Source organism: Diadema antillarum, unplaced genomic scaffold, assembly GCF_040938485.1.
Source record: "Diadema antillarum isolate AM-2024a unplaced genomic scaffold, OU_Dant_1.0 seq00000689_RagTag, whole genome shotgun sequence".
NCBI lineage: Eukaryota > Metazoa > Echinodermata > Echinoidea > Diadematoida > Diadematidae > Diadema > Diadema antillarum.
In genome coordinates this window covers 1,171,956-1,186,062 of record NW_027271594.1, presented here as the reverse complement: position 1 = coordinate 1,186,062, position 14,107 = coordinate 1,171,956, and the positions used below count along the sequence as shown (strand labels likewise).

Sequence of the window (14,107 nt, the reverse complement as noted above, 5' to 3'; positions counted from 1 at the left end):
CATCACCCCAACCCTAATAAAATGTACCATAAATAATATGATTATCAGCCAATACAATGTGGTATACATTTTAAACTTTAAACAACTCATGGCACATGACTGTCTATTAGAAAATATTACATCAAATAAATTTGCGGTGTGAGGAATATTCTGCTTGTGCATTCTTCCCACTTCATCACTGCTCACAAAAGGACCCATCACTGGCATAATACCCTCTTTTCCCGACACGTTAACAAGCATCACATCTCAACATCTGAGAGAAAATTTCAAATCTCCTGTCATTGACTCATTAGATAACGGTTAATATTTTTCTTTTCATTTATCTACAATCTCTATCAATGCAAAAATGAGAGTAAAAAAAAAGTTCCTGCAACACAGAGTGTCAATCAGCAAGGTAAGAGTGACAAGTATGAAAAAAAGGGGGAGGGTGAGCGGGAAATCTGGCAGGAGGGGGGTAAATTAGGCATGTCCTGGCAGGGCACGGGGTATGGGTACTTTGTGGTTGTCAATATATAGCATGCAGGCACCTGCGGCTTTCAGAAACTGCATAAAATGTAAAGTGATACTACCAGGTCAGGCACAGATATGATCTACATACATTTATAAGCAGGAGTCAGGATGTCTTATAAGGAACTAGATTCCCTCCCCTCCAACCTCCCCCCACCACCCCCCCCCCCAAAAAAAAAACATACACACAAAAACTAGCCATCTGAGATTTTACACAAGTAATATCAAAATGAACATCTCTCGATGCATGAAATATGATGTATCTGATAATACACACAGACTCCCACATATGGCACTACTTATAAAGCAAGGATGTTCTTTCAGGATTTCACTCTTGAAGACTTTTTGAAGTGATGGGGCATTGTGTGCAGCTGCAAAAGATTCAATCAGATTCATGCATCCCTTCCACACAATGTTTTTCTGAGACTTTGTAAAAAAAAATAAAGTATGAATGCAGGTACTTGTTTGGATGTACATGTATCTCTTTTCTTTTGTTTATCCATTGCAAGGAATTAATTGCAAAAAGTTGGAAAATAACTGTGGGCTATTATTCACTCTTTCTTTATATTTTTCATTTCCTGCATCAGTGGATGTGTCTTCGAGTAAACAAATCAGATGTACACTTTCTGAACTTTCTGACTGAAAGCACATACCAGTATGATGTAACATGTTTTATCAGATCCATGGGGGCACTGTGGCATAGTGAATAAGTCTCCGACTAACGATCGCAGGACCCGAGTTCGATTCTCGCCCAGTGCTTACGTCCTTGGACAAGATGTTTTCACCCACCATGCTCCTCTCGACTCAGACTAAATACAGCCTGTAGCTACCTAGCAATGCTAAATTAATAATAATAATAATGGCAGGCCCTCTGGTAGAGCAGGCACAACACTGAAGAAGAGACTACACTGGATAAAGAAGATCATTCTTGAATTGTTGTTTGGCTTCAAATGTGTCTAATTGGACTGGCAAGTGAAAATGCTCCTAATTGTGTGTGCAGGCGTCAGTTTGTAATGTACATTCTGTTTTTCTTGCTTTTAGAGCAAACTCACACGTAGTTTTACGCATGACAAAAAATTTTGGGACGTGGCACTGCACCGAAATAGGCGCAGGCAATTTGTGGAAATATCACAATATCAAAACAACGTAATAATCAATGCAAAAATCACACACACACACACACACACGCACACACAACACCAATCACTTCTAACTTCCAAGTGGAATCAAGTATGGGGGAGAAAAAATAGCTTGGGCATTACAGCACCATAATACTTCTGGTGGTTAGACACGTGGGGTCACATTTGAACAAGGACTTCAGTGCACTTTCAACACACCTGGAGACGGTGGTTTGAGTAAGAGCTAAATCGGGCACTCGTTGCACAATGTTTTCTTGCGGTTCTGTAACTAATCATACGGCAAAGGAGATGTCTGGCCAATGTCTGAACCTTGGCCGAGCCACACCTCACGTCGCATTCTTGTTTCAACAAACAAAGCCTCCACATATTACGGGGCCAGGGTAATCCCCCTTCACGGGCCTGTAAGAGGTTTGTAGTACGTGCTTGCACATTGGGGAGGTGTCGCCATTATTAGCCATCCATCCCATATACAGGAAGCTTTTAATCTCCAGTAAATAGTGCTATCCTTGCCCGCGGTGGGCGTCGCCTGCCAATACATCTGACATCAACAACGAAAAAATACCAGCCCAGGGCTTCCTGTTACTAATTAGTACAAGCACTGTCATGAGTGTGGCCGATATGAGGTGTTTGTGAGATTCCACAACATGAGGACAATACTAAAATGGCTACCCTATCTTGTACACAGTCATCTAACACATACACAAACACTCTTTCACACACACACATATTGGACAATACATTTTATATATTTAAAATATAATATAATAATACAATATAGTATAGTATAGTATAGTACATGTATAATATAATATAATAATAATATAATATAATAATAATATAATATAATACAATATAATACAATATAACATAATATAATATAATATAATATAATATGATAAAATATACCATTTAAAATTATGTTATAGGCATTGAAGTTCTCGAGGTAGTATCAGCTGTAGGGCAATAAGACAATATTTGTGAAGTATAATATACATGTAGCTTCATTACATGGCTATTACCTCATCTTCTTTTTCAATTCATACCACTTCAAAACAAGCAATCAAGACAGTTTTTGAGCTTGCCACCCTACCCTCCATCTCTAAGCTATAGATATGTTTGGGAGCAACTCTTCTACACACAAGTTTCTTGTGTAATGTGCTATCCAGCAAAACATCTTGATCGGTCTTTGGCAGTCTCCGAGACCTACACCACGGCACCTCCCTTCCCAACACCCTTAACCCATCATCTACTACCCTTGTGCACACAGTCAGGTCTCCAGCCATTGGCCCCAGGATACAAATGCTATGGATCATCATCATCATCATTGTCTGCTTGAAATATAGCAGAAAATCACAAAACAATGGCATCTATCATGCCTTCATTATTATTCACCGCGGTCATCTACGCAAACAACTTCAGTAATTTAGGCTTCCTTTTTACTCAACAGTTTTAAGAGGACACAGGCATTGTCATGCACTATGTGTAAAGAACATTCTTAATCCACTCAACATCTAACGATATCTTTCAGTCATCTATCTTGAGCAGTAGTAGTGTGTAAGCCCATTAAGGATGGACTGATTTTGCGACAAGATGCATTTCCCATAGACACTTGCCCAAGCTTACTCAGGACTCGTCCTCAATGGGTTAAGAAGTTAGTTACTGATGAATACTAATTCTGTGCCAGAAAAAGAAACAATTAACATCAAAGGTGTACATGATGGCATATTGCTCAGTTTACATAATTAGGAAAAGGTATGAAGGAATATGTGGTGGGGTGAATGACTCCATCTATGCTAATACAAAGAATAATCTGAGGGCAGAATGGTTTTGTTTCATTGAAGTCAAGCATCCCTTTGTTGATGTTAGATTTATTTGATCAAAACAAAGTTACAACTGTATCAGTGTATGATATAAATCACTTCATTATTCTTCAGATATAAGGCAATGGGTGATTTGCTTCATTCATACTTAACATGAAGGAGTGCACCAGGTTATAAAACAAAATATGTTGTTCAGTAATACTTAGAAAATCAATGATGAATAATTACTGCTGTGTTAGCATAATGTATGCAACTGTTTTCTCTTGATCTCGGGAAATAATTTACAAATTGATAAAATCAGGATTTAAAAATCACTTAATAGTAAACATCAAGCATTCTTACTGTGATCCAAAATTAAGTCCCATGACATGTGCTACACGTAAACCAATGTGACAGCCGCAAGTACTGAGTCAAAGAGCCTATCATGTTAATGTACGCAATCTGTTAACAGCCAACTTGCATACTGGGGAGCTTTCTCTGTCACTTTAGAGGGAATTAGTTCTGACATGGTGTTGGCTGCTTTGTCTTTGGGTCAGCTATCATCTAAATATATGACCTATCTACAATGAACACCCAAGGGAGACAGAAAAAAAGCAGTCTTTAATCAATGGCAGCTATTAAAGATTTGTCTGTACGCATCTTTAAAATGTAAAACTACTTGATATGTATTATGTCACACTAAAGTAAACCTAAAATATAATAGCTACAATATCGATCAATCACAATTCATCAAGCCTACATTATACAGAGCTATAGTGTTCAACCTAAATTTGTACCGAGATGCCTTTTCATCTTAACCCGAGTGAAAATCATGAACTCAAATAAGCATTACATTCCTCTTCCTTTACACCTAATGCAAGCGTAGCAGAATGTGTTTAGCAATGAATCTGCACTCAAAAAGGAGGGGACTTCTAACAGAAATTGGCGTCAGCTCAGAGTTTCTTGATCTAGGTGTTTCAGCGATCTATCCCCGCTCACACCCCATGTTTAGGAAATGTCAAATTTGAGTCGCATTACGCACGAGACAGGCAGTGACAGCCACCGAAGTGCATCTGGAAGACGCACGTCAGAAGCTATCCCATTCAAACGTTCGTTTCCATTCCCTGCCTATTGATATTTAAGTAAGAACCAGCAAAACAACGACAACACAGCAACGAAACACAGACATGCTCATTGGCACCACAAAGAATGCTATGAGGAAGACAAATGAAGTCTTGAAAACGTCAGAAGCTAAAAGAAGAGACTTGGAAAGAGAGATATTGAGATAGAATGAGAGAAAAAAAAAGAGTTGGCCATATCAGGCGAGTAAGCTCAGTCTTCCTGCTCCTAATCTAGCCCAGGAAATACGAGGTGAGGTGGGGGATGCCAGTAACCCTGACACAGGAACATCGCCGAGAAAGAATCATCCAAACTAGAAATGTCACTCTTCCATTCTTAGATCAACTGAAACCGACACGCACAATCAAAGAGATTGTTAAAACCACACAGAATGCGATGACATCAATGGACAGATTTAAAAACCATACTAGAGGTGTCTCAACGTTGGTCAAATCTTCAGTAGATAAAAAAAGTGGAGCTATTCCTGGCATGCCTTAACACGATAACTATCTCTAATTCGCGATACAGACATTCCTGCATCTAGTCGGTTACTCACTGCTTTTACAAAAAGCCTGAAGTGAATTCTAAAGACTAAAACATGAGGTGTGTGCTAAGATTTTTCATGTTAATGTTTTCAATATCTCACTTGATAATGTAATGGTTGAAACTAAGGCTCCAGTTCCAATAGTCAACCTATAAACTAACCCATTGCTGACTGGCTGCATTCAATACAACACACATTTCCCTTAGACACCTGCCCAAGTATACTCTGGACGAGTCTTAAATGCAGAGTTGACATTCTTTTTTCCTCCCATATTAAGTGATTCTGCAAAATCCTATACAGTGGATCTATCAGTCACACCAGTTCAGTTTCTTTCAACTAACCTACTAAACAGCACCTACATTGTATTTGTATACATGAAGTTGTCTCGATTCACAAAAAAAAAAAAAAAGAAAAATAGGCTTGCTAAATATAAGGCATATAAGGTACATATAGCTTCAATTTCTGAGCACCAACTTCTCCTAAACTTGGTGTTAATACAATGTATGCTTATCTTTTGAATGATATGCACATCAAAAGGGCTACAGAATTCAGACAGTGTAAACGACCTGCTACATTAGAATTATGACAGGCACTTGATAAAGTTCTCTCTTCCATCATTTCAATTTTTGTAATTCCTGCTGTTGAAATCTTGCATCACTCTATGACATAGGCCCAAAGAATGCTTAGGATTTGCAAGAGATCATGTGACAGTTTGCTCAAAATTTGGCAGTTTTGACTAGGATTAGTGAGCATATTACATCCGAAAGTTGTTTGCCAGATTATGCAGTATTTGCAAGGAAGTGTTTAGTGGCTGAAGCGATGAAGTTGTTTCCACAGAATTGTACACCCAGCACTGACCAAACTTGTATGCCTTGATCATGACAGTAACCATAAATGCAAAGTTTGGATGGTCTCAAATAGCAAAAGACTCAAAGCTGCAGAGAGCTGAGTGATGATGTGACACTTGTAAGTAACATGCAAACATTCACATGATGGTCATAATGACAAGCTGATTTATTATTTATTGATTGATTATATTATTTCTATTCCCTTTTACATTATAAATATTGAAGCCAGGCCTTCATTTTGGTGCATTTCTGGGTGTATCATATGATAACTAGAGCTCATTTGAAGTGAAATGAAGTGACATTTCAGATGAACTGTATCAAAGGCCTCAGAGAATTGCAATGGCTCGTATGTAAAGACTCCCGCAGAGAATTAATGCGCTGCAACCTGACCCTTGGTAGAATGAAGTGTGTAGTACACTAGGACACAGATATTAACCCGTTGAAGACGAGTCCCGAGTATACTCGGGCAGGTGTCTATGGGAAATGCATGTTGTAGCAAAATCGGTCCGTCCTAAACAGGTTAAGAACTTAAAATGAGTTGAGTTTACACGGTATTTGACACGATGGAGAGTGTGCAGTACACCAGGACACAGAGGATGAGAACAAGTATGGGTCGAGTTTACTCTCTGTTTGACACAATAGAGTGTACAGCAAATCAGAACACAGATTAAGAACCAACACTGATTACATTTCCATTGTGTTTGACAAAGTGAGGTCAAAAAGTAACAAAGATGTTGCTCTCCCCCTCCCCCCCCCCCCTCCCTCCAAGATTCATTCAAGCAGCAAATGAATAATAAGGGCTAAGTTTATGTGGCTTATGTAGACATGAGTGGCTTTAATATGTAGACATGCAGATATATTGCATAATTTCAACACAAATTTCCATTTCATAAATTGATTCGCAATAACAAATGAAACACTTCCTTTTCGAAAATAACATACACCTGTACTCCACGTGATTACCCCAAATATTTGTGATGTTTCAGGAATCATCAATGGACTCGAGAACATTGAAACACTGTATAGTTACTACTTTTAAGTTATACGTCTACAACCAAAACAAATGGAACTCAACAGGGAGAAAATGTTGTTCCCCATTATTTTTGAATTTGCCAAACTAATTCACTTGTTGGTATCATCTGGAAACATTATGAATGCATCCCCTGTCTCCCACGCCCCCTCATCCCTCCCCCTCCCCCTTCCCCTTCCCCTCCCGTCCCCTTCCCCAACAAAGACACACAAACATATCAATACCATTATATTTGTTGCTATGGTTCTTGGCGCTGTTTCAACTCAGAGTGACTTGATCTAACCAGCATCGCAAACCACAGAACTGGATTCTACACTGCCCCCGCATTTGTTCTTTCTACTGTACTGTTTACTACAGAAGAGGCCTTGGGCGTATTCGGTTCTTTGTGCCTGTAAACATACAGTGCACTCCCGTTATAACAAACACAGTTATAATGAAATTCTGGTCAAAACAAAGGAAAAATTCAGGCCGCAACATTATCCACACTATGTATCATTATTGTTTATTTGTTCTGTTACAACGAAATTTTTGATATAACGAAAGGAAACTGCCGGTCCCGAGGACAACTTGTCCGCTAGAGCAAGCTTTTTTAAGTCGAATTGATAAGTTCGTGACAAGAAACAATCATGTGTTGTTACAAATATCATTTATGGAAATTGCAACATTCGAACGTTGGCACTATGAATAAATGCATGCTGTATAAAAGGTGCTCAATACAAGCACTTGCCCGATTGCCAAGGGGCAAATGAAAATCAAAGATGGGCAAGTGTTCTGGCTGAACTGGGCAAACAAAAGTTTTGGAGCCACCTTTCTTTCACTTTTCCCCTTCAAACCCATGTCAGTCAACCATACAGAAGCCCGAAGATGTCTAGTGACTGTTTAGTGGTGCAACACACTTAAAATTTCATTTTAGCAACTTTCCCACACTTACGTGAAGAAGCCTCAAAGCAACAACTCTCGATCGAACCAGGTTTGTTAAATACAATGCACCGTACTCTACTATAATGTTTTGAAGCATGTGTATCAATGTGTTGTTTATTCAAATGATTGTGTTGTTGTTTTTTTATAAAGTCCTTTATAATAACTACATTTGTAATGGGATTAATACAATGTTTCAAAGTGCAAGGGGAAAAGACAAGAGGAAAATTACCCTGACAAAATATCTAATCTTACAAAGAGACCTGCAAAATATGGCATTTTGGCTGAAACACTTGAAAGTTTGATATTTCTTCAAAAATCAAAAGTTTGATATCCAAGCAACCTCTGGTCAGCATTTCAAAGTCTAGAAATTATTAGAAATACACTTCCTGGCTTCCATGAGCACACGACTGCTATGTATTAAGCTAATTCACTGTGTTCAAATGTCCAATCTGCAATACATTTGAATGCTCAGTACATTTACATACACTGGTCGGCCTAAGTGCAGAGCCAATTTTTTCAAAATTGTTTATCTGGTGACCAAGTTTCTTAGCATTTCCTCATGGTACCTAGTTTTTCTGTTTGTTGTTTGATTTTAATAAAGTCAACCGCATTCTATATCGCTGGAAAACTTATAGTCTGGAATATCCAAGTTTACATACATTATTTAGGAAATTCATGCTTGGTGACTTTATAAGGTTTTCGTGGGGAAAGCAATGATTGCTTCAATGGCAAGTAAAAATTGAGTATTTTCTGATTGAAAAAAAGAAGCAAACCTTCATTTTCCACACGTTCTTCACTTTCCGACCACCGCGCCGAGTCCGAGTTTGGCCCACCACTTGACGACGCCGATTCCATGCTTCCGGAGCTACAATCCATTATCCAGCCCAGAGAGAATGTGCATGATTGTCAGGCGCCACAACATGAAGAGCGCTATCCCCCCAAAGTATGAATGAACGCAGCGAAGCACACACAAAAATATTCACAACCCCTGGCCTCCACTGCTGATATCCACAAATATCTGGATGATGCAAATATTGCCAGGTGATGGTTACTGCATCACAGTCACCGACTCAAATGTCAGTTTTTCGCAACACAAGGCCCGACGAAAAAAAAACCCCGGCAGAAACAGACTTTACTTTGTTTACCCAACGCTACAAGTGTTGTAATTGTCCATTTGCCAAGAAAGAAAGCGGAGGGTAAAAAAACAGAGAGGGAAGAATGTATCCCAAAGGGAACACGCGTATGTTCACGAGTCTCGAGAAGTCAACAACACTCTGTGGCTGAGCTAGGCGCGAGGACTAGAGCTTGGCATGACTGTCGCGCACCCTCCATCGGTCTTTACCCAGCATGCACTGCGGGGTCTCGTTCGTGCGGCGTTATGATTCAATAGCTTCCAAAGGGAAATCAGACATTACTCGAGGAGATGTTGTCTAGCTTCTTGCAGTGCTGCTACAAGCGCCACCATAGTCTAAGTTTCTCAGACTGCTGCTACTGGGGGAAAATCTCTGCTTTGACTGATAAATCATGGATTTGAAACTGCTTAACTATACACCAAACTGAGGTGACACTAAAAGGTTACATGCCTTCATATGTCTAAAAGAGAGAGAGTGTGTGTAGCTAAAGTCAGAGCCACAATTAATGTCTGCAACAGTTAGTATCTGATGAGTCATTCCAAGTAAAAGAAAAAAAAATCTAATTGCATTTAAAAAAAATTATAGTTATGGGACATGTGATCCTGAAAATACAATAAATGATAAAATACAAAAGATAAAATCATAATGGCAACCCTACACAAACGGAATCAATTTTCGAAGAGGACACAACAAAACTCTGTTTGTTTTATAGTTAATGCTCTTTCCAGTATCATGGCTTTTGTGTATAGCAGAATTTCTTTATAAAATAATTGAGAACGTGTGACATCAGCATTGAGTCTAAAAAAATAAATGGCGTCACCCTCCTCCCAACCCCCTCACCCAACTCAACCAAAAAAAATGAGAAAGGAAATATATCTGAAGTCTGAAGATTAATGCTATGATAATACAAGAACAATGCTATGATAATACAGATAGCAAGCACAATTCTTCATACATAAAATGAATGTGTACATACTGTACATCCAAAATTTCATGTCATTACTATCACACCTAATTTGTATATCATTTTAGTGAGGCACATCTGGATGTGGAGCTATCTACAAGTCTAAACATATAATCAGCCACAGTATCCACTCATTTCAAGTCCTGAAACTGGCCTAGCTTTGGTACTGAAGTGAGGGTAAAAGGGTATGAAGGGGTTTGCAAACGCAGACTATCTCCGACTTTAGGAAGTTCTTACTCACTGCTGCTTCTCCTCTCATAGGAACTGGCAAATTTTGATGAATCTTTGGCACGGATTAGCTTCCATTTCCCTTCCTTCTAATTACTGTTCTCAGGATTTCACACAAACTGCAAGTGCAGGGAGAATCATTGGGAGAGACAGGGAAAGAGAGGGGGAGGAGAGAAAGACGGGTGGTATACAGCTACAGGCACCATCAGAACAATTCTCAAAGTTGAAAAATGAGATATCATAAAAGCATTCATAATGTCTTTAAAAGGGATATCTACCATAAAATTTAAAAGAAAAAGAAAAGTGTTCCTACAGAATAATGCAAAATGACAAAAACAGGATAAGAAATAAGGAACGTACGACATTTTGAAATGACTTTTTTTTTTCAGAAAGCATTTCTTGACCAGTCCTTATGAATATTCAAATGAGGGAGTTGATGATGTCATACCCTCACAATTCTTTATGTATGTATGTTATTACATGAAATTCGACAATTTTCAGCTGATAAAAGTAGTACCAAGATATATCAGAGTTAACATGTTCTTTTTTATTTTGGGCGTTTTTTAAGGCAAGTTTTATAGAGTTTCGATCATATAAAAACAAAAAAAAATTGAAATATCATGGAACCAACTTAAGGCGAGCTTGTTAAGTGTAGGTCCCTTACAAAGCCAAGTGTGCAGAACAAGAGAGGAGCATGGATAAAACTTAAAGGGAAGCAGTCCTGAGATTTTCACTGTACTGATAATTAAGAAGAGTAAAAAATATAAACTTTCACCAATTTATACGCTTGGACATCAAAAATTGTCTCCGTACGCGATTTTTGAAAAATAATTCCTGCAAGCGATCGTGAAAGAGCCGGCAAAAAGATGCTACGTAGTGCATGCCCTACTCACCAAGTTGACAGCCGTGCCTCTAAAAACCAATTTAAGTGTTCAAATGATTAGTTGCAATTTTATCATGTAATGTGAAAGTTTGTGGTTTTATAATTCCAAACAAAATATTTCAAGCTTAGATATATATAATTTACGAAAAATTAATATTTATATATAAATTTATATGTATTTTTAAACCAAATATACCATGAACTTGACATCAAATAGGCACGGTCGTTTTCTAGCTTCCGTCCGTGTTGCATACTTCTTAGCGTAGAAACCACTCTCGTGCGCAAATCCTTACCATACCAATGTATACATACACAGTACACTCGACTCCGTCCAGTCGATTTTGGCATTCAAACCGAAGATAACCTGTGCATGAGAGAGTCGAATTCTTCAAAGAAAATATTGTTTGTATCTCAATATTTCTGTAAGTAGTCAGATAATCGCCTTTCCTCGAAAAAAAAAAATGACGTGAGCCGGGAAGGGTAAACACAGGGGGTCGTAGGGATATGATTTCGCTCCACTTTGCCGTGCATGTCCAGTCGGCACTGGCAGCAGCTAGCACAGTGGCACTGTACTGCAGTCCAACCCCGGCTGCAGGCCCACGGTAAATTAAACATAGCTAGCCACTTTCCTTACCTCTCTACGCTTTTTTCCCTCGGTTCTCTTCGAAGTCGATGCTCGAGGTGTTTCTGTTTTATAACTCATGTGAGCAAATGGTCAGGATTGCATCTGGTTTCAGGAGTTTTCTCGGTTTATAACCGAGGGCCACAGCCTGCCGGTCCACGTAAAAACATCGCTTCACAAATTGTCCACGCACAGGTAGGTCACAACACGATTTCGATTCGAGATTTTGTAGGCCCTAAGTTTCTTATGTTCGGCATCGTTGTACCGATATTTCCCAGCCATACAGCTCACCTTTCACGATACTTTTGTTGGTCTGGGACGGAAAAAAGGATTTTCCTGGGAAATTTTCTGCACGATTCGAGCAAAACTACTGATGTAAGATAGCCTGACCAGACGACGCTGAATGCGGTCGCCCCTGTAGTGTACTAGCAGGCCTGTGTAGAATCGTTTCTACCTACAAATATGTACACTCTGTACGTACTACACTATAGAACATGCATGAGCGGCGACAGGTAGGGCTGCAGCTGCGCTTGAGACTGGAAAAGTGCGAAGGGCAAACCGCGTACGGGGTGCGTACGCGTATCTACCGTAGATCTATCATCTAGTTGTACCGTCCACACGTGCGAATATAATACACAATACATACACAACGTAGAAACAATGTCAAATACGAGTCGGAGTAGCCACCGACGTCTTCATGCATCCGGGTAAACTAGGGAGCGTACGGATAACGAGCAGAACACGGCTGGGAAGAGTTGTGCATCGGCGACGTATGACTCTCCGCCAAGACTTGCTCATTAGCATATTCACCACGCAGAGTCACACTTTTTCAACCAAAATGTACGAGCTTATTTGGTGATTTTAAAGTTTGTTTTTGGTGAAAGTAGTTCATTGGAGGTACCAACAACAACATATTTTTTTAAATTTCGTGAGGACTGTGTCCCTTTAAAGGCATTATTTTACCATCTGTAGATGAAACAAAAACCCAGATTTAGTAATTCAAAATATGTGACTTAGGGATAGACACAACCAAAGTAAATATGTTTATCAATACAATCAATGTAAATATCGTTAAATATACGAAATGTGAATAGTTAAATAATAAAATTGTTTCAGCAATAAATCGTCTATAGTTATGATTTATTGAGAAAAATAGTGATAAGCTTTACTACAAAATCATTAGGCGGTAGGATGTTTTATGATACAACTGATTTACACTACCGTACAAGATAAATATGCATCAAATGTGATAACTCAAACATTTTTTGAATTGTACTGCTTCCAATGGTAAACAGTACCTTAAGACCAACTTAGGGGGAAAAAGGACAATGCTTACACCATCACCACGAAGTACATTGAAGAATTACTATTAGATTCTCAAGAGAATGCCAAAAAAGAGCAATAACTTGTGTTTCGTGATGTGATTTGCACATCATGCGCAAATCATGCACTGTAAAAACAAATGCATCTGTATGAGATATGCAGGTTTGAAGTTCATTAGGGATGTCCGTACATTGGTGCACTGTCAAACTGATTTGCTCTGGTATCAGCTGTTTGTTGCAATTAACACTTTATAAGCATGCAAACAGAACTGAAAAAAAAAAATGAGTTTCATTGTACATTTATATATATTCATGCTGTTTTACAATACATACTGTACCCCTCAACTTCCATTCTATGTACTAGAGTAGTTCTGGAGCCAGAAGTAACACATCTTACACAGCTCCCTCTACAGTTCACCTACAGGACAGTTCTGAAGATGAACTACAGGAATTGTAAACAGGAATGCAAGTTATTATGCTTATAATATTTGAATAACTGCCGGGGGGGGGGGGGGGGGGGGGGGGAGGAGGGATAGTAAATTACAATACTATACACATTTCCAAGCTTTCAAAAAGGCTTGTTCAGTTAACAAGTGTCCAAATTGCATGTTTGCTGACAGCATACATTGTATTTTACCTGTCTGAATGTGACTGCTGCAAGTTATGCTGGATACCTGCTTCAGTGGCGGATCCAGGGGAGCGCACCAGATGCAACCCTAGTTGCACCCCTCCCCTTTATTTTTGTTAAAACAAAAGTATTAAAAAGGGGAAAAAGAAGGAGGGCACATGCACCCCCTTTTCATTTTGTAAAGGCACCTCCCCCCCCCCCCCCCTTTACGGAATTCCTGAATCCGCCCCTGTGCTTCTGCTGCTGCTGTAATCTTCAAAAGGCTTTGCAGCCTATAAAAGATGATGGGAACCCTACAGACTCGTGAATCTCAGCTTTGTTGGCTATTCCCTTGAATAATATAAGTCTGGTTCCACTGCCATTCAAGTCTGCAACAACTGAAATCCAAATATGGGCAGTACAGCAAAATGCATCATGCTG

The 14,107-nt window shown here is 39.1% G+C and overlaps 1 protein-coding gene across 1 annotated transcript in view; it reads right to left on the bottom strand.

Moving 5' to 3' along the window:
- The window catches only part of LOC139737327 (uncharacterized), a gene marked incomplete at its 3' end in the record, with an annotated part of 59,376 nt that extends 50,614 nt beyond the window's left edge, over positions 1 to 8,762 (bottom strand). Inside the window, exon 1 of the mRNA XM_071648000.1 lies at positions 8,681 to 8,762. Coding sequence (XP_071504101.1) covers positions 8,681 to 8,762 — 82 coding nt within the window. The remainder of the gene's footprint in view (positions 1 to 8,680) is intronic.
- Positions 8,763 to 14,107: the final 5,345 nt, after the last annotated feature.